General features: G+C 43.3%; 1 protein-coding gene across 5 annotated transcripts in view; it reads right to left on the bottom strand.

Annotated features, from left to right (window-relative positions):
* KIF1B (kinesin family member 1B) overlaps positions 1-21806 on the bottom strand; it is a 145957-nt gene that overhangs the window by 46248 nt on the left and 77903 nt on the right. For 4 of the 5 annotated variants that reach the window (XM_044237126.1, XM_044237128.1, XM_044237129.1 and 1 more), the window contains 3 exons: positions 20984-21164; positions 20785-20857; positions 245-338 (listed from right to left, as the gene is read on the bottom strand). In XM_044237126.1, the coding sequence (XP_044093061.1) occupies positions 245-338; positions 20785-20857; positions 20984-21164 (348 nt within the window). Of the gene's footprint in view, positions 1-244; positions 339-9874; positions 15232-20784; positions 20858-20983; positions 21165-21806 lie in introns of those variants that run through there. The other variant, XM_044237131.1, reaches the window with a different exon arrangement.

The raw sequence follows: 21806 nt of genomic DNA, 5'->3' as shown, positions 1-21806 counted from the left end.
TCTAAGGACCGCGCTAAGAACCTTGTGTCCGACGGACACGGTCGGCCCTTCTCCCACCTCAGAGAGCGCGGTCTGTGTTCTCAGCATTGAGGATCTTCTGAATCCCCTCTAACCTGGCTCGGTAAAACATCAGTAAGTGGTAGGGTCATCTATGATCAAATCCAGCTTTGATCACAGATGAAGGGCTAGTCTGACGGCACAGATCCAAAAGCTACAGAGGGAAATTTTCATCTCTGGAGTTCACCTTCTTCCTCTTCTTCCTCCTCTTCTGTTGTCTCTGCAGCGAGGGAACGGGTCTCAACCTGCTTCTGCAAGGCCTGCAACTTACTCTCATAGTCCTGGATGAAAAGAGAGGAGAGGGCATGTAGGAGAGGGAGGAAGTGGGCAGAGGGGAGGAAGGATGACAGCAGAGTTGAGGAAAGCACAGAGAGCAAAAGATCAAAAAGGGAAGACAGAGGCAGGAAACAATAAAAAGACATACAGAGAAATACTTAGGAAAACCCCACAAAGTACACAAGATAGGGGTCAACGCTGAAGAAAGCGAACTGCCATCTCTTTCTACTCCCTCGGACTCAAGAGTTCTTTATTTGGGGTTGAGGTCCAGCCAGGGGGTACTTTGAGCAGGAAAACACGTGGATCCCTTAAATTTATTTCCTAGTAGTATTTACGTAGAACCTTCACACATCAAGGAATTCCAGAAAAAAACAATACTGGAAAATTCACCAGTATCGCCAATAGTTCTGATTAGCTGTTGGATGGGAACCACGGACTCTGAACTCTGCGGGTGGAACACTGCTATTCCTGCAGTTGGAGGACGCAGGATACAGCCTTCAGGTAACCAAAAGATCACGGTGCTATTCGGGCCAAAATAATGTATAGACTGTATTTAGCTATTCAAGAGAGATATTTTAAAATATACTATTATAATTCAAAATGTATTATTGTAATACAAATCAGATGTACCCTTCAATTCTCCATCTACTCACTCGATGCCTCAGTGGGGGTGGTGTCACCTTGAAGAGGGTAAAAATATGGTTCTTGAAGGATACAAAAATCTTACTCTTTCTATGCAGAAAGCACAAATATATATATACAGTATATAAAGAGATGTACTACACATCTGAGGTATTAAAATTTCATGGTGGGGAAAGATTAAGGAAAAAATGTCTAAAAAGTTTCCTTGGAGCAGTCATTTTAAAAAGCTTGCATTATTTGAGAATAAATCAAGTAAAGGTTAAGAAAAGAGACCTTCCCATAATAAAATACCAAATCACAGCATAAGCACAGTAGTTTAAGATACACTGCCTGGGTGTCCTGCTTCCTTGGAGTGACCTAATTATAGACTGTCCTGGACAGAGGGATTGGGTATGGCCATGTTCTGTTTTCAAACAGAGTTCTCCCCGAGTCATAAGTCAAATATTCTTTTCATTACAAAAGGACCACTGAAAGCCTCCTAGCAAACTCTATTACGGAAAGACTCCCAATGGCGACGCTAACTGAGAAGGATGCAAATACTCCCGAGGCTCATCATTTATCACTTAGTCTCACAGAGGAAGCTTTCTCTCTTTCGTGGAGCCGGCTCTGAAGAGAAGCCAGCCACACAGCTTTATTAGCTACTGAAACACACTTTTTGGGAGACAATGCACTGTGGCAAAAATAAATAAATAAATTAATTAAATTAAAAGTTTTGCTCCTGGCACCTGCTCTTACTAGTCTTACAATTCTGGGAAAGTTAAATCCTCTCTACACTTAATTTTTGTCATCTTTAAAATGGACATTTTAGTATATGACCTGCCCCCCACACAAGACTGAAGGAAAAACCAAATGATGAACCATTTAAAAATGCATGTGAGGGTGCCTGGGTGGCTCAGTGGGTTAAAGCATCTGCCTTCGGCTCAGGTGATGATCCCAGGGTCCCGGGACCGAGCCCCGCATCGGACTCTCTGTTCAGCAGGAAGCCTGCTTCCCCAAACCCCTCTGCCTGCCTCTCTGCCTACTTGTGATCTCTGTCAAATAAATAAATAAAATCTAAAAAAAAAAAAAAAAAAAAAAGCATGTGAAAGTCTTAATTGTAATACACACTATCAAAGTGACAGGCCGTGTTTTAAAAAGTTTATTTTCTGGGGTCCTGTGTGGCTCAGTCGGTTAGGCATCTGACTTCAGGTCATGATCTTGGGGTTCTGGGACCCCGCCCCACACGGGGCTCCGTGCTCAGCTGCGGAGTCTGCTTTTCCCTCTCCCTCTCCCTCCATTCATGCTCTCATGCTCTCCCTCTCTCAAATAAATAAAAATCTTAAAAATAAATAAATAAATAAGTTTATTTTGTAAGTATACCCAGCACACAGATCTTGGTTTCTAAATACTATTCTCCACTAAAAGGAACCAAGGCTTCTTGGGAAAACAACTGATTCCAGGTTTGAAGCAAGGAAAGTACAAGGTGAGCTGAGAATATCTTGCGCCAAAAAGCAAAGAAGTGTTCAAACTCTTTGGGGCCATTTCCAAAGGGCACCGAAGCCCAGCAGCCAGTAAAGAACAGTAGCAGAAACATAAGGGGGGCTTGGGTGGCTCAGTCGTCAAGCATCTGCCTTCAGCTCAGGTGGGATAGAGCCCTGCACTGAGCCCTGCATCGGGCTCCCTGCTCGGTGGGAAGCCTGCCTCTGCCTCTCCCACTCCCCCTGTTCCACCTCTCGCTGTGTCTTTCTCTGTCAAATAAATAAATAAAATCTTAAAAAAAAAAAAAAAAACCCATGGTACAGCATGCTGGGTATTAAAAGGAATCCAGGAGTCCACAGTGCTGCTAAAAGAAGGGGGGAAACGGAGAAGCTCTTTTCTGCTCCCCTGCAGAAGCCAGCTACGAAGTAAATGCAGAGGAACGGCAATTAGAAAAACTACCCTGCAACCCCGGACAGCACGACTGAATCTGGCAAGAATCAGCCACACAAGCTCGAGCAACTGGGGGAAAGCTGGATGCAGAACAGAAGAGCCACCCGATCCCGAGCGGCGCCTGGACGCCTGTGAATAAGACAAAGGAAGAGCTGGGAAAGGTCACAGGACATCTATAAACGTTAGCATCACTGGTGAGAGCACAACTGAACATTCTGTCCGCTCACGGGACACGAGGGAAGTACACAGTGTCACCTTGACAGCTTTCTTATCACACACGCTTGACCTAAATCTAATCTTGAGAAATAATTAGACTAATCAAAATGTAGCCTATTCAAAAATACTTATGCAACCAAAGAGAAAAGAGACATCACGACCAACTGTAATACATGAACTGTGCTTGAGACTGGGACTAAACCACACGCGCTTCTCACCGTTGTACTTTTCAGACAATGAGGAAAACTGGAAAACGGACCCTGTGTTACATAATACTGAATCAGTACTAAGTTTCTTGGAGAGGTTAATGATATTAAGAGAATACCACTGGTTTTAGAAGATACACAAGGCAGTATTGGAGGTAAGATGTGTGATGCTTGCAACTTCCAAATGAATCAGAAAAAATACATAATTACAGGTATATGAAGGTTCATTATACTATGTTTTCAGCTTCTTGGTATGTTTGCAGTATTTCAAAATAAAATGCGGGGGAAGGGGCACTTTTTTTTCCCTTAGAAAAACCTGTATGTTCTATGGGATCCTTTCAAAAGAGAAAGATGACTGTTTATCTAAAAGTTCTCTGGTGGGAACCTAAAAGCCCTCTGGTTGGAAAAGAGCTAATATTTTAGCTTTAAGGTTTTTTCGTTTTTCATTTGCCCCCAATTTTTTTTTTTAAGGATTTTATTTATTTACTTGATAGAGACCATAAGAAGGCAGAGAGCAAGGTAGAGACAGAGAGGAGGAAGCAGGCTTCCTGCTGAGCAGAGAAGCAACTTGGGGCTCAACCCCAGGACTCTGAGATCATGACCTGAGCCAAAGGCAGAGGCTTAACCCACTGAGCCACTCAGGCTTCCCCCCAATTTTTTATTTTAGTAAAATGCATGAAACTTAAAATTTACCATCTGAACCATTTTCAAGTGCACAGTTCAGTGGTGTGAAATGCATTCACACTGTTGGGCAACCGTCACGACCAACCAACCACCTCCAAAATTCTTCCCATCTTGCAGAATCCATAACCGCTGAACACTAACTCCCCATTTTCCCTTTCCCCGTCCCCCAGCAACTACCAGTCTATTTTCTAGGATTTTAACTACTGTTAGTGTCCCATATAAGCGGAGTCACATAATTTTAGCTTTTTAAAGATTTCATTTATTTGAGAAAGAAAAAGATGAGCGGGGGCAGAGGGAAAGGGAGAAGCAGGCTCCCTGCTGAGCCAAGAGCCAACATGGGGCTCAATCCTAGAACCCTGGGATCATGACCTGAGCCGAAGACAGATGCTTAACCGACTGAGCCACCCCGGCACCCGAACTTTAGCTTTTTAGGACTAACTTATTTTTGAGGCTTTCTTCAAGAATCAGTTTACAACCTGGTCAAACTACCAATAAAAACAAAATCCTCTGATTCTGACAGTTAAGGTATGAAGATGACCTTCCCATTAAAAGCTCTGGTTATGCTTTAGTGGCAGCAAAGAGGACATAAAAAGATTTCCTGTAACACTATGGAGCTAGAATTTTAACTGCAGTTGACTTGGGAAAATTTCTGTCAGCAGTCAACAATCCAAATATCAACATTAGACCCTGAACTGGCCCTCCTCTTCTCCAAACTAGGCTATATGTGAGCTTCCAACAAGGACATTTTGTACGTCATCAGAAAAACTCTAAGTATTGGGGCGCCTGGGTGGCTCAGTGGGTTAAGCCGCTGCCTTCGGCTCAGGTCATGATCTCAGGGTCCTGGGATCGAGTCCCACATCGGGCTCTCTGCTCAGCAGGGAGCCTGCTTCCCTCTCTCTCTCTCTCTCTCTCTGCCAGCCTCTCTGCTTACCTGTGATCTCTCTCTGTCAAATAAATAAATAAAATATAAAAAAAAAAACAAAAACTCTAAGTATTGGATTTTCCTTCAACAAATGGGTAAACAGACTTGTTGTTCTGTTGATTTCTTGGTGGAAACTAGGATATGGAAAGCACACCAAATAATAATACGTTTATCAGTAGTCTATTGTGTTTGTAAGAAGTCCCAACTGCATAGATATATCCCCACGTTTATAAGGGTACTACAGTGGCTGCTCCCACTTCTAGAACTTTCTTTCTCCTACCCATCCTTGCTTTTAAGCTTATTTTGTGCCCGGAACTGCACTTCATGTTTTGTATAGATTATCTGAATCTTCCCAATAACCCTAGGAAGACGGTACTACTGTTACCCTCATGTTAAAGAAAAAAAGGCTTAAAGAAATTCAGTAAATTTGGCAAGATCAGAGTTCGTAAGCATGGATATAGGGATCAGAACTCCGGCGGCTGGACTCCAGGCCCGGTGTCTCAACCACTACCACTCTTCCTCCATGCAGATGCTGGGGGCGCAGTGCTAAGTAAGACAAAAGTCTCCCTGGTGAGGGAAAAAGAGACGATCAATAGTAGAAAGACACAAGATAAACCACAATTTCAGCACCGAGAAATAGTATGAAGGAAAAAAAGGTTAGTAGGTATGGGGGCTGATAGGGAGGTGAGAGGAACAGGAGGAATTTTGAGATTAAGTGCTCAGGGAAGGTCTGTCTGCAGAGAGGACTTTTTTTTTTAAATTAAAAAATTTTTTTAAACTTATTTTTACTTATTTATTTGATAGCGAGAGTGATCACAAGTAGGCAGAGAGGCAGACAGAGAGAGAGGGAGAAGCAGGCTCCCCGCTGAGCAAAGAGCCTGATGCGGGGCTCGACCCCAGGATCCTGAGATCATGACCTGAGCTGAAGCCAGAGGCTTAACCCACTGAGCCCCCCAGGTGCCCCTTGAGAGGACATTTAATCAAAGATCTAAGCAGGCATGCTAAGAGATCTCCAGGGGGAGTGGTGGCAGTGGTGACGATTCCAATCAAAGCAGAGCTGACAGCAAGTACGATGGTCTTGAGAGGGAAAGGAGCCCGGTGTGTTTTAAGAAAAAGCAAGAAAACGCGTATGGTGGAGTGAGGAAGAAGGCTCAGAGATGCAGTTGTGAAGGAGGCAGATGGATTGGGTTACGGACAGCCTTATGGGACATGGTAAAGACCGTGGATTTCATTCTAAGGGAAGCCACTGGGCAGTTTACAGCCAGCAAGTAATATGAGTCTAGTATATGTTTTAAAAACATCACCCTCTGTGGAAGAAAGCGTGGGGACAGCAGTCATGACTCTGCACAGCGGTGCAGAGGGAGATGGCGGCAGGTGACCCGAGGTGTCAGCAGGAAAGGAGGTGAACAGAGGATGGAGCTGGGGTGTGCTTTACAGATAGAGGAACCACAGCTTACTGCTGATGTGGCCGGGGCTGTGAAAAAAAGGGGGGGAAACTCAGGGTGGCTCTTGGATGTCTGCCTGAGCTGGCTGCCGGTCAGCTATACGGCTGTCAGGTCATAGTTGTGTGCTGGCGTCTTGAGGTCAGAGCAGACGACTGAGAAACACCACCGGGTTTGTCACTGTGGAGACCTTTGGTGGCCCTGAGAAGAGTGGCTTCAGTGTGGTGGCGCAGAACGAGAGTCTCACTGGAGTGAGTTCAGCAAGAATGGGGTTAAGAGGGGCTCCTGGGTGGCTCAGTGGGTTAAGCCTCTGCCTTCAGCTCAGGTCATGATCCCAGGGTCCTGGGATGGAGCCCCGCATCGGGCTCCCTGCTGGATGAGAAGCCTCCTTCTCCCCCTTAAGCTCCCCTTACTTATGTTCTCTCTCTTGTTGTGTCTGTCTCTGTCAAATAAATAAGTAAAATCTTTTAAAAAGTGACTAGCTTCTAGATCAGGGTTGGCAAACAGCCGCCTCTGGACAAATCCAGCCCCTGCCTACTTGGTGGAGATAAAACGCTTACTGGAACGTGGCCACCCCCACTCTTCGCATACGGCTGCTCTTCAGCTGTAACCGTGGGGCTAAGCAGTTGCAATAGAGCCCGTGGGGCTAAGCAGTTGCAATAGAGCCCATGGGACCCACAGAGCCTAAAATATTCACTATCTGGTCCTTTACCTAAAAGGCTTGCCAATCCCCGTTCTAGATCAGTGGCTCTCAGAGGTGGCTGCTGGTCCCGCAGTATCAGTATCACCCAGGAACTTATGAGAAATGCAAATTATGAGGTACCTGGGTGGCTCTGTCAGTTAAGCGTGTGACTCTTGATTTCAGCTCGGGTCTAGCGCAGAGCCTGCTTAGGATTCTCCTTCCCGCTCCCCCTCTGGCCCTGACCTCCCCCTTCTCTAGGAAAGAAAAAGAAACGCAAATTATCAGGCCCTACCCCAGACCTCCTGAATCAGACACTCTGGAGGTGGGCCCAGCACTCTCTGTTCTCAGGGGCCCCCAGGGAATCCTGATGAGCATCAGGGTCAGAAGCATTCTTCTGGGTAACGTGTACAGGGGAACCGCAGAGCTACTAAAACAGGTGAGGCATTTGTTCTCAGTGGGTCTGTGTTCCCATGGAAGAACCAGACGAGCACGGAGACTGTGACAGGCTGTCATTATTAACCTGTGAGAGCTGGCCTGGGGTGGGCTGGGGCAGCAGCAGTGCCTGGGAGTGCAGGTCTGGAGAGGAGTCACACATGGCGAAGAACGACCCCAGTGCTGGGGAAGTGCAAAAGCCCAGAGGTGGGGACACACTTGGCGTATGTTCAAGGAACAAAAAGTCCAAAGTGCTTGCAGTATGGGACTGCTAAGAGATGAAGTCAGAGAGGCAGGCAAGCAGCCAGAACATGGAACACTCTGTAGGCTTCGGTAAGAAGGTTAGAGTTTAAACCACAATGGGAAGCCACCATAGGCCACTGATAGGATCTGATTTTTGTTTTCACAAGATGGTACTGGCTGCTGTGAGGACAGCGGCTTAGGGTCCAGGATGGAAGCGAAAGAAGGGGAGAAGAGATCTCAGGAAGATGCCAGTGGCACGCAGGAGCATGTCCCAGGAGGCGGCACTTAAGGCAAAATCAATGTCATCATTCCGGGGTTTCTGGTTAGGTCTGTTTTTGACATTAGAGACTTGGCTCCTTTTGCTAACACTGCCTTCCTCTTTTAATGGCAGATTATAATTAGCAAGGAATAGCCGGAAGGGAGGTATCCACGCCCGGTTCTTGTCAACCCCTAACTTTGCTCCCCACCTGCGGCACCGGCACCATGAGGATGCGGCCTCAGACCTCTCCCTCTGGGGATCCCACCGCACCTATTCTTTAAAGATTTTTTTTTTTAAATTTTATTCAACAGAGCGAGAGAGAGATCACAAGTAGGCAGAGAAGCAGGCAGAGAGAGAGGGGGAAGCAGGCTCCCTGCCGTGCAGAGAGCCTGATGTGGGGCTCGATCCAAGGACCCCAAGATCACGACCTGAGCCGAAGGCAGAGGCTTAACCCACTGAGCCACCCAGGCGCCCCCCTCCACACCTATTCTTACATGGGAGCGCCTCCTCTTCTCTCCCAGTCCCCTAGCGCCATCTTGGTCTCACTTATTTTCCAACCATGATCCACATGAGAACATTCGTCACTTTTCAGGTCATACACACGTTTTCATCCCACCCACAAGCTGACTTTTTGATTCTACCTCTGATCAGAGTCTTTCCTTCTCTCCTTTGTCCCTGCTTCAGAAAGTATTATCGCTCATTTAGTCCCAACAGCAATTTCTCAACTGGGTCACTGGGCTCTGACTTTGCCTCCTTCCAACTGAAACTTTAACCATTTATAAAAGGCGACTCGAATTGTGCAATCCCCCTGTATAAAATCATCTGTTATTTTCCGAACACACTCAGGATAAAATCCCAACTCCTTAGCATGCCATGATGCGGCCCTGGCACCCCTGGTCCTCCTCATCTGTTACCTCTCGCTGGCACACAGCGGCTGCTCTGACCACCTTGGGTTACTGGCAGGCACTCACGGTTCGCCGTACCTGACGTGCTTCCCCTCTCAGCCCACCATTCGTCACTTGGATAAATTCCCAGTTGAGCTCTGGGACTCTGCTCTGGGCTCAGGGCCTCCCCCTTCACACACGTTTCCCAGCTCTCCCCCTGTGTACATGACCATCACTGTACACCTTATACTACACTGGCAGCATGTGTGTCACCCTAGAAATGGTCCGTCAGGTCTTGGCAACTTTTCCACCACTTTCTCCAAAAGCAGAGAAATACAAAGTACCCTGAGGGACAGAGTACGAGGCCTGCAGCAGACCAATCCAAGTCATTTTTCTCAAGTTCCAAATTTCATATCCTAAACTCACAGGGGAAAAAAAGAGACTCATGTAGATTTCGTATTTTACTCTGTAATACATGACTATGTCATTTTTCAATATAAAAAATGTCATGTCCAAATGATCGTTAAGGCTGATGGCTCACTCCAGAAAACTCTTCTGCTTTATCCCACATCACCTCTAGCCCACCACGAATACTCTGGGTGGAGAAGAGCAGCAATTAAGGGGAGAAAGAGAAGCTAAACGGAGTAGCTAAAAGCTCTGTAGAAATTCAGTTTCTATCCATATGAAGGAAACTATACTATTTCATTGTAAAAACTTTCAGGTTTTATGGTAAAAAGACTGAAAACACAGTTAAGGTAAACTGAATTTACACTAGACAAGTTTTTATTTAAATAAAATGTGGCAAAAAGTAGGGGTCAAAGATACCATTTAAGATAGAATTTCGATAAAAAGAAAAGGGAACAGAAGCAAAATCTTTAAATCAATCAAATTCATGCAGAAATACATTTTTAAAAAGATGTGGTTTGCAACCATCTTCCAAAAGTCAAGATCAGACTTAATTAGCACCAGCCTCTTCCACTTTTCCTTCTTCCCACCTCAGAGAGAAATCACACTCTTAAAAGATGGTTTCAACTTTTATTGAACGAGGACTTTATTTTCTAACATTACAAACTAACTCTCCCTTTCTGAAAAGGTAGATCTTACACTCAAAGACAATCTTCAAGCATTTCGTTTTAGAAATGGGGGAGAAATCCATAGTTCATTAACAAGACTCACAACTTCTTTTTACAGTAATGATGGCAGGAAACCAATACATTTCACAACCTAGAGTGGTTCAAACGAAGTAGCTAAAGCAGATTTTGAAATCTTGGAAAGATGACAAACTGGACAATTACGAAAACTGCTCAGAATGCAGACTCGGGCTCTAACAGTTTAGGACAAAAGCTGGCTCTACACTGCACCCGAGAAGGTGTCTTCACTACGGGACATTTCACCCCAGGACACGGCAGCTTCCCATCCTTCCAGGCTTTTGAACAAGCATTAAGGCAAGTCTACAAAGAGCCAGTCAGGCACAGGAGCACAGGAGCTGACCAGAGCAAAACTATGTAACTTCCTGTAGTCTGACAGCCTTTAATGCAGACATCAGTGTGGCAAACTCTGGGCTGTGTTGTGTTTAGTTTCGGCATCAACCTGCACCTAAAGCACAAGAGGTCACTTCAAGTCACTTCAATGGAATAAACGATCCCCATTCATTGCATACCCAGTGAACGGAGAAAACAATCTGAAGGGCTAGAAAGAATTAGAGGCAAAAAGGAAGGAAAAGCCCTCCGGTTTAGACTTACTGGATGAACAGAATGTCTCCAACTCTTCAGGGAATACCATCGTGGTGTACAAATAGTATATACTAAGTAATTAGCACTCCTTCACATTTCCATAATTTTCAGACCACTAGGTAATTTCAGTAGCACACTTTCCCCATTTTTTCTATGATAATAGCTATGAATATTTCAATAATACAGTAACGGTTTACTGATGACCTTTTCTCTTTGGCCATGTAGCATTTAGGCTTAGGGAGAGATCCTGTCAAATTTAAAAACAAAGCAATATAAGCTATGCCAGTGTCTCAAGAAAGCACGGCACTAGTAGCTTATTTAGTAAAAAAGCCAATGAAGTCATTTTATTCACTCAAAGTTACTTTCTAAGACAAGCATCTGGTCTGAAATGCAGGAGGGCACATATGTGGTAATCAATCCAACCTTGGTTCTTTCCCTTCTGGTCATCTGAAATTAAGGGCTCTTTTAGAGATCTAAACATTTCAGCAATTCGAGGGCACCTAGATCAGCAGATGAAGCACAAACACAGCTATCAATGTGGGCACAGAGCTGACCACAACCCACGTTTGTAAATGAAAATGCTGTATTACTCTTCATTCTGTAATGTTACCTGATCTCCAGTAGAAATGTACTCCCGCTGTTTAGCAGGAAAGGGAGGCACCAGCTCATAATAAGATTAAAAGGCCACCATAAAAACGAAAATGTATGGACCCATCCTATGGTATTTCAAGTTAGGGAAATGAGAGCCCACCTTTGGTACAGAGGTGAAAGCTGAGGCAATTATTACTAATATTAAAACAGGTATAACCTGCATTTTGAAAGTGTGTGTTAGGCCACTCCGCTTCTATGAGAGACCTATGTTAGTACCTGTTTTTGCTAACTGAAGGAAACTCAAAGAGGAGTTTCGCTTTTACGAAAAACTGCATTTAGTGTGTTTGTTTTGCACGAGCTAGTTTAGAGGTAGCAACGCACATCCCAAGCAGCTAGTGGCCGCACCGAGCTCTCTTCCAGGGAAACACACACCGGAGCTCACGTCCAGGCACCAGAGCTCTGAAATGTGTCTGTGAGCATCTGTGCTTTCTCGCCATTCATTTTGCGCACCAGCCAGCAAAATGTGTCATAAGGCATCAGAAAAGCCCAAGAGAGCTTATTTTTTTGAGTCTGGGAATGCTCAAAAATGTTTTCCATTTAAATTAATGGCAATGGCTTCTTCACTTTATACCATGTTCAGCTCATGAGAGGTTTCACAGAAACACTCTACTTTCAGATAGCAGGGGAAACCTGTCATGGAAAATGAATTTTTTGCAAGAAACGAACAAGTAATATATGTTTCTAGGAATCATAAAGAGCAACTGGGGCTTATACAAGATGCACTGAAGTGACCGATCTGAAGTAGCCTAGTGAGGTCATTCAGACCACACGGTACAGGAGATTGTCTCAATTAAGTCCACGCACTACAAACATCATTCCCCATCTGCCTATTCTGTCTAATCTGCCATAAAACCTCAGCTGAAGACTAGAACCGTTCCAGCTATGGAAGCAAAAGTATCCCCAAAGTTAATAAGAAGCAACTTTCTGTGCATTAAGAAAGCATTTTCTTAGAAGCAAAAAACCAAAAAATAAAAAAAAAAAAAATACTATGATTAAAAATACTGTGTTCTAATAAGGCACAGAGCCCAAACGCAAAGGAAAAGAAAACCGTATCGTCACAATCTTGAAGGCTTCCTTGAATGCTGCTCGCTCTGTTGAATGCAATTCCACATCGTCTGGAAGGCAAGGGCTGGGCAGGGGACTCCGTGACTTAGAGGAGTCGTCACCACAAAGTCGGGCAGTAGCACAGACATCTCTGGCTCTTTGCACTGCCTCTTAAAATTAAGTTGCTGATAAGTTCAAGAGATGAGGAAGGATGTAGAAAACCATTCTTTTCTTCCCATCAATATCCATCTTTTTTAGTGGATTCTCCAGTGAGGCAAACTGAGACCACGACACAGTAAAATGAGGTATTGATACAATAAGAAGTTCATTAGGACTTCTTTCCTTGCTTGAGCATCTGTGAGCATTACTACTGTTACGCAAAGAATGGTTTATTATACATCATCTCCTTTATTGTCAATCCAACCAAAGTTAACTTATTTCATGATCTCCTCATCTACTGACAATAAACAGCACAGAGCCACACGCTGTGGCTTCTCCCCACGGCCCACCTCTTCCCTCTCCACCAAATAACCTCCCTGTGAACTTAAACACGCTGCTCAAAGCGCCATACAAGTGTTTTGTTGGCATTTCTGTTGGCATGATTTGGTGAATGGTTCAGAGTGTGAGTGTGTATGTGTGTGTGTGTGTGTGTGCGTGCATGCGTGTCTGCGTATATGAGAAATGATATGTTAAAGTTCAAAAAGCAAACTACAAACAAATCCAGAAATGGTGCCATTGTAAGGATTTCATACACAAATTTCATACACATACTGATACATTCAAAAGAAAAACACAAACAAACCTACAGCATCAGTTCTATGTAAAATATGAAGAAGAGGGGGAAGTTCTACGGAAGGATGCAAAGTTGTATACTATAAACTATGTCCGAAGACATTCAGTTTGGCTTATGAAAATTCCAATTATATTTAAAGACAGGAACAGACATGGATGAGAAATCCAAAGCTGTGTCCACATTGGTTGAGTGTTATTCAACTAATATCTAACATTTATGGGGAAATAACAGATACTTAATTCTGAGTATCAAATTCCCCTTTTGAATGTCTGCATAAACCAAGAGGCAGGGCCTTCTGGATATCAGATCAGTTTACAGACATTATAAAAACATAACAAACTTACACCAAAACAAGACCAGTCTGTGTAAGTAAGCGTATTATCTAGGCACCAAGAATGAAGGAAAGTCTCAGAAAAAGAAGGGAGGTCTCAGTGTTTTGTCCAAAATTCCAGAAACTGCCCATTTATGGCATGTACAAACAAAAGGGAGGTGTTGAAATGTCTACCAGTGTTTTATGTTTTAACAATATTAAAATCAGTTAGGATTTGTAGGAACGCAACATGAAAACCATAACGTAAAGAGCAGGAACTCAAGGCCAAGGCTAGAACCAACTCAAATCATGAGCTAACGTTGCCTGCTTCCTCCCCCAAGATTCCAAGTTTGTCCAGTCATTTACACTGTGGTTTCTCGACCAGCTTTGAGATTGGGTGCCGAAAACTGGCGCCTCATCCTTGGAGGTGTCACAAACTGGCTACAGTGGCTGGGCTTGTCCGTCTGCTTCTGGAAGGAACTGGCTGCATTGCCCTCTAACTGACCTCCAGTGCTATAATTACAGTAAGACTGACGGTGCTGGTGAATATGGCGCTTCGCCTGGAAAGTCTGCAGATCGGCAGCAGGGTGACCACTGTGGGAATTTAACGATTCCGAGGAGGCAGATGCCTGGCAGCGTGTACTTTTCGGTTGGCCGTTATTGAGAGAATTGCTTCTCCAGCGTAACTGAGGTGGCTGTTGCTGAGTATTAATATGCTGCTTGCTAACTTGGATGTGATCTTGACTTCGCGCGCCCTGAGAGCCCCACGGTAACTGGGGATCCTTAGAAGTTGCTCTACTCCCCTTTTCTTGGCTCTCCTCTTTACTTCCTTTCCTTCCGTCTTCCTCTTTTGGGATTCTAAGCTCTATGACCTCATCTTCTGTTATGATGATATGCGTCCCAGGGCTCCAAGAGTTTCTGTGCTTGGGGTTGCTCTTAAAGGGGAATCGGGGCTTGCGGTTCTCAGGAGGGATGAACCTGTGAGGTACATTCTGCCTACGCAGCTGCTTTGCTATCTCCTGCTGTTGCAGATTCTTAAAGCGGATTTGCTCTTGCCTCATCCAACGCAGACGTCCGCGTCTGAAAGCTGGATCCCCATTCATCAGCTGGGACACGCGCTCTTCTTTCCCAAGTTCTCCACTGTCCCCTCTGCTTCCGTCACTTTCAGACTTGCCACTGACACCAGCACCAATAGGTTCCTTTGCTCTGTGGTTTCCTTGGCTTTTTTGTTCCTGAGATCCAATCAGTGGCAAGACTTTCTCCATTTTGAGCATTTTGTTTCTTAGGACTTTTATTTCCTCATCTTTCATGTTATTTTGCTTTTTTACTTCTTGCAAAATATCTTCCAGCTTGTCAATATGAACCTTGAGGTCATCTACGTCAGTTCCGCCTTTACCGCTGGCCATCACGTCTTCGATCTTCTCATCCCCTACACCGACAGTGTCCCAGACATCCCTGGCCACTGCCCTCCAGGAGTCCCGCTCATTGGGATCTTTCTTCCCATACATGGCACAAAGCTCTTTCATCTTAACAATGGCCAAGGCTTCAATCTCCTGCCGACTGTGCCTAAAATCATTGAGCGCAACCTCATAGCATATCTCTTTTACGGCCTGAATCTTAAGATCTGAGATGGTGACCCACTTGGAATCTTTACTCAGGCGCCTCCTTTGGGGGATTTGATACATTTTAATTGGCTCTCGTTTCTTCCCACTGCTAGGGAGGCCACATTTTTTAACAATGGTTTGCAACTTGCTGGGAGGTAGCTTTTCTCTCAGAGAAGTAATCAGTTTCCAGCTCTCTTCACAGGACCTCTTGTCAGAATCGTCCCCGCTATCAGAATCCGCGTCCTTTGGAAAAACAAAATCAAAAAATGGCCCCGAAATAACCAAAATTAAAATGTAAAAAAGGAAAATCAAACTGAAGAAAAGACAAGCAAAAAAATCCTTAACCAAATTTAAAACCAAAACCAAAAAATAAATAAATCAATTAAAAAAAAAAGATAAAATAAAAAACCCCCTAAGTGGTGTGCAAGTTTATTAAGGCTTATGTATATATAGGTCATTAATATTAAGATTTGCTCGTTTAGTAACACTAATGCAAATTCTCACTTTCTGGCTTAAGTGATGAAAAGTGCAATCCAATTTCTTAGGAGGATTGATACAGTGACATTTCCCTCTAAGGTCACGTGACGTTATTAACAAAATGCTGTGAAGTAACACCTGCGGAAATGCAGTAAAACCTACGTCCCACACATGCTAACACCCCATGCAGCCAAGTCCCCACATTTGCCTTGGTTATTGCTGTTGCTTCTTCCAGAAACTCTCTCCCCCATGAGTGAGCACAGATGCCATACAAGATGTGACGAGCAGGCGGATTAACAAAGGTTAGTAAGGCTGTAGGATGCCACGTTTTGTTTAGCTTTACTAAAAAGAGCAGCCCTAGAAAAGTTAGAAGAGGAGAAAGTAGAAAAAGAAGCAGTCAACAGGGATGATGTTAAAAATGAATCCCTATTAGCAGACCACACGGGGTTCTTATCAACCAAACTGTTTTCTAGAAGACAAGTGAGTTTTGAAACTAATCCTTCCATGAGCATATACTGGATTTACTATTCTCTTGTCACCTTAAATCAATGTGCTACATTGATACAAGTAATGTTTGTTATCTAGAGAACAAGGAAACATAAAAAAAGGGTCCTTACGGTGGGTCTGCTGTTTTAATTTCACACACTTAAACCAATACACACTTCACTTCCAAAATTTTAAGAAGTTTCCAGAACATAAATAAAGCTAGGCAAATACACTTTTTTTAAACATTCATTTAAAATTCCCCAAGAAATATTTTGATAAATATGACCTAATAAATATGTTTTTTTATTTATGAAAACCCATGGCATTTCTAGCAATTTGAGGAGTATCACTTTAAGTGACAACTCTCTCTATCAGCACATAAAACTCAGATCCACTTTAAAATGCTGTCTCTAATTCTGTCTTTCTGGCTATGTTTGCACTTAACCTCTTCTTCAAAAATGTTAGTTGGGCGGTCAGGCTGCCTTTTTTTTTTTTTTACTTTTGTTATAGGCCCAAGTAAAACCTCAGCCCAGGAGTGTCTGGGTGGCTCAGGTGATTAAGCGTCTGCCTTCTGGGATTGAGCCCTGAGTCAGGATCCCTGCTTGGCAGGCAGCCTGCTTTCTCCTCTCTCTCTGCCGCACTCTCTCGGTCTCTGTCTCAGAAGTACATAAAATCTTAAAAACAAACTAAGAAGCAAAACAGCACCTGACTGCCCAACTAACTGGTCTTTAAGGGCTATCTGGATAATAATCAATTGTTCTTAAATAATACAAGCACATCTTTATAACATGAAAGCAATGCTGGAGCTACATAAAAACAATGTTAGATTTAGAATTTCCTACGGAATTAAGGAAGGCTTAAGGAAGAATTTCAATTCAGGAAATAAAAGTTCCTTGGAAAAGAAACTATTCCCTTAGAAGAGTAGTTCAGGATAGTCTAGTTAGAAAAAAAATCTTAATAGTCTCTTTTACTTGGCTGTGATTACCAAAATTATCTCTAGTAAAATAGTATCTTGCTTTCTAGGCCAAAGAGTCCTATGTACAGTTATTTTCTATGTACAATTATTTCCCAAAAAATAACGTTTAACAGTAAGGACAATAATCTGGTCCCTGAATTTGGAGGTGCTGATCTGTATTATTTCTATTGGTCTGTAAATAGGTACTAAACCCATTAAATAGCCCTTTCTAGCTGAAAATTTAACAAATAGCAGATAGAGTTAAATTTAGACTTTACACTATTTTCTTTTCATTTTTAGTTTAAACCTCAGAATGTCTAATCTGAAGTGATAAAAGAGGACATTAATAAACATTAGAGAAAACAATGTGCCTGACTCCCACCAAAGCTCTTCTCACCAGTATGCGCAGACAGAGTTTTACAGAACATAACATACGACTCTTCCCACGTAGCTGACAAGTCTCACTCTATTCCCGCCCCACTTCTTTTCTTTTACTTTCAAGACTGCTCAAGGATAAAATGAATCCTACTTAATCTAAAAAATAACAAATACTCTAATCACTCCTTTCATATCACACTTGGGAGACAGAGATTAGGTCCTTAAACTCTAAAATAAAACATAAATAAATAGGAAAGTCTACATAAATCCAAAAGAACTCAAATTCAATGGCCGTAACTGTCATTCTTTTAAACATACTGTCACATGGGGGCGACTGGGTGGCTCAGTCAGATAAGCATCCAACTCTTGATTTTGGCTCAGGCTGTGATCTCAGGACTGTGAGATCAAGCCCCACATCGGGCTCTGTGCTGGGCGTGGAGCCTGCTTAAGATTCTCTCTTTTTCCCTCTGTCTCTCCCCAAACCCCTCCCAATAAATACGACAAAATAAAATACTACCATATTGTCTTTGTAGAATATGTTCTCCTTATGGCCCCATATCACACACTGGCCATGATACTAAAAATTCTGTATACAAAGTTTATGTGCCAAGATGTACACCTCTCTCATGTCAAAAAAGATCTAAAGATATTTAGATTCACTTATTACAAGGCTGGAAAAACTACTCCGGTCTGGCCAATTCGTGTCACTAAATGATGCTTCCACTTTCATGAAATCCCAATGCAAAGGCCTCCTGAAGAGACTCTATAGGAAGCTTGTGCAGAAAGAAGAAAGAAGAGACCTAAAAGATAGGTGAGGCGCCGGGATGGCTCAGTGGGTTAAAGCCTCTGCCTTCGGCGCAGGTCATGATCCCAGGACCCTGGGATGGAGTCCCGCATCGGGCTCTCTGCTCAGCAGGGAGCCTGCTTCCTCCTCTCTCTCTGCCTGCCTCTCTGCCTACTTGTGATCTCTGTCTGTGAAATAAATAAATAAAATCTTAAAAAAAAAAAAAAGGTAAGTGAGAAAGCAAGCACAGAGAAGACCAAGTGTGTAACAGAGCAGTAACTAGAAGAGAACGTTCAGCAGTGCGATGATATGACGCATTTGGGGAACTGCCATAATAGAAAACTCAAAAAACAAATTCTATTATTTAATGTTGTCATTATGCAAAAATGATTACATATAATATTAAATATGTATTTACTGAATGATTATTCTTGTATCCTCTCAGTGCTTATTCATAGGGTGCATTCAAAATGTATCTGTTGGTTGACCAATAAAGGGTCATAAAAATACATTTCCCAGTCAGTATTGTTACTGCTAGATATTCCTCAGGCTAAGGCGTTAGAGATCAATTCTGGAGGACAAGAAATCTGAGTGGAATAGACAGTAGGACTCAGGAGGAAAGCAACCTCCTTGCTTTAAGTAACTACTCTTGAAATCCTAGCTTGCTCTTTAGATACACAGAACACAGGACAGCCCCAACCTGATCAGTTGCAGACTAAGTGTGTCCCCTGGAAACTAAGTATGTCTTAGAGACATTTACTTTCTCTTTATTTGATGGTCATCATCTTTATTTCAGAGCAAAGAGTGATCATCAGTGCTTGCTTATGGAGAGCACCAGCCGCCATCATTCTATCTCACCTGGTGAACTCGAAGGGTGGTCTTGGATCAGCAGCATTGGTATCACCTGGGAGCTTGTGAGCAACCACGACTCTCAGGTCCCACCCCAGACCTACTGACTCAGCATATGCATTTTAATAGGCCTCCCGCTGGTGAAGAAGCACTGCTCTTACTGGACAGAAGGAACATGGAAGCAATTCAGAAGCCCCAAGATTAAGCTTCAGACCCCATGACTTAACAGGTGTTTTAAGAGTGAGCAAGACACCATGTTTCTTCCTTGGTTTCCTCAACTATTAATTGGAGGTAATATTACTCATTTTATTTATACATACACCTATCAAGGAGGGCTATTTTGGGGAACCCCCCCAAAAATGCTGGATGTTAAAGCTTTCTGTAAATTATAAAGCACTATACAAATACAAGGCACTACTGTTAATGATACATACAGTTTAATGATACCTGTCCTCATGTAATCTCTCACAGACCATCAGAGGCATGTTATTAGATTTTACATTATTAAGATAAAAGGCTCCTCATGTGTCACAAACCTTTCAAGTTCCTACCACACTACAGTCAAATCCTTCTGTTTTCATTAAAAACTGAATGTCAACTAGATCTCATAAAGGGATCTGAACACTGCTACTATCTTGCCCCCCAGACCTGATTTATTCTTTCTTGGACTTCACTATAGTTTCCAAGATAACAAACTAACTTTAACACACTGCCAGGCCTAAGAAATGAGTGGGCTTGGAAAAGCCTGCTTTTGCTCGAGCCCTTGGTATTTCTGGCCTATTTAGCACCAGCTTCTTTTCCCCAAAGCAGAGCATGACCAGAAGGCTGCAGTTTACACACAGTATTTTAGATGCTATGTTTTATGTTAAGGGAAGAAACCGATATCCCAGCTTTCTCTTCATCTTAGAAGAAGTCTGTGAATCTTAAAAAATCCTAAATTGTATCCATAGTACCCAAAGGTTTATCGTATCTTTCTCTTACCTATCAAATGAATGCCAAGAAGAAGCTTTTTATGACCAGGGCTTTGTTAACCAAAGCTGGATAGCTTTAAAAATGATAATCTAACTAGTGGGTCAACTTATTTATTCATGAGATTCAGTTTCTATCAAACTTGGAGAAGCAATGCAGATCATAAAATGCTAAATAAACCTATTAGCATTATAAGCTGCAACCTTAAACCAACTTTTCAGCTGCTTACCCAAATCTCTCTCAGCCTGGAGAAACCAGGCTTCCTTCTCCTAACTGAGTTGACTGTGTAGTCCCTGTCTCTCCTGTCATCCCACACGCCACGGAGACCCTTATTGAGAATTCAGACTCCATGCAGGGGAACAGAAAAGGATTAACACATGCAACTGTGCAGCAACACTTTTAGACACAGTTTAACTAAAAAAAGAAAAAGAAAAAAAAAAGTCTGCCCAGCACAAGAACAATCCCCAAGTCAGCCCAAGAGCAGAGAATTAGTACTATCAGGTGATCAGAAACAAAACCAAGGCAAACACCCGCCAAATTCAATATTCAATATAACCATCATTAAAAGAATTGCCACTGACGCATACTCGGAAACCACGATCAAGAGGCAGAGCCTACCAGAGAAGCTCCCACTAATTCCGCAGAAAGCACTTGGTTTTGCTAGAACTAAAGATTTAACTTGAAGACATAAAAGGCACGAAACTGTACCTCTATGGACACTTTTTCAGACTATGGCTACCAGGAGATGTAAGTTCATTCTCCATTAAGGAAATGAGAGAGCAGCACATGGCATCAGTGAGAGAAGACAAGCAGCTGGGCGGGTGCTCATCTGTGGAACAGGGAAGGGATGACAGCAAGCTGCCCTCTTCCTAACAGAGGATTCGGGATGGACTCCTACCAGTCTCTGCTGTTCCAAGAGAAGATCTGCTTCTTCTTTCTCCTTTTTGTATAGGATCTCCATCTCCTGTAGTCTAGAAGGAAAAAAAAGCAAGAGAGGAAGGAATAAATTGTGAAATCACTGGCCTGTTCGATGAGGGCTATACACTGTACGTTCTAAAGAGGTGACAGTCATGGGGCCACATCATATTTTGCATTACCTTTTCTCCATCTCCTGCTTCATATCAATCCCTTGTTTTTCCAGAAGTTCTCTCTGGGCAAACGTCCAGTCCACAGGCTCAGAGGGGGTCTCAGCAGAAGGAGTCTTCTCCCGCTCTGCCCGTGCTTGCTCCGGGTGGTTGAAACGAAACACATGGTTTTTACCCATGATGATACGGTTTCCTACCACAGAACAGAAACAGAGTTAAGAAGCCATTTTTTGGGCACCTGGGTGGCTCAGTGGGTTAAGCCGCTGCCTTGGGCTCAGGTCATGATCTCGGGGTCCTGGGATCGAGTCCCGCATCGGGCCCTCTGCTCGGCAGGGAGCCTGCTTCCTCCTCTATCTCTCTCTGCCTCTCTGCCTACTTGTGATTTCTCTCTGTCAAATAAATAAATAAAATCTTTAAAAAAAAAAGAAGCCATTTTTTAAATGTAGACCCATCTAAGTTAATAACCTCACTCTCCCTCCCTTTCCCTAAGGCAACAAGACAGCCTCTGGAGTTTTATAAGAACAGAAATCCTAATGCTATTATACTTGAGTCTTTAAACAAAGGGTTAAAAATTCAAGAGTTGCTCACACAGACTTCAAATGTTTCCTGGTCTCAGGGGTGCCTGGGTGGCTCAGTTGGTCAAAGTGTCCAACTCTTCATTTCGGCTCAGGTCATGATCTCAGGGCCCAAAGATGGAGCCCCATGTGGGGGGCTCCCTGCTCAGCAGGGAGTCCACATTCTCCCTCTCCCTCTGCCCCTCCCCACACTTGTGTGCACTCTCTCTCAAACAAATGAATAAAATCTTTAAAAAAAGAAGAGGAGAAAGCAAAGCACT

The sequence above is a fragment of the Neovison vison genome, chromosome 2 (assembly GCF_020171115.1).
Source record: "Neovison vison isolate M4711 chromosome 2, ASM_NN_V1, whole genome shotgun sequence".
Classification (NCBI taxonomy): Eukaryota; Metazoa; Chordata; class Mammalia; order Carnivora; family Mustelidae; genus Neogale; species Neogale vison.
This window is presented reverse-complemented; position numbering and strand designations above follow the sequence as displayed.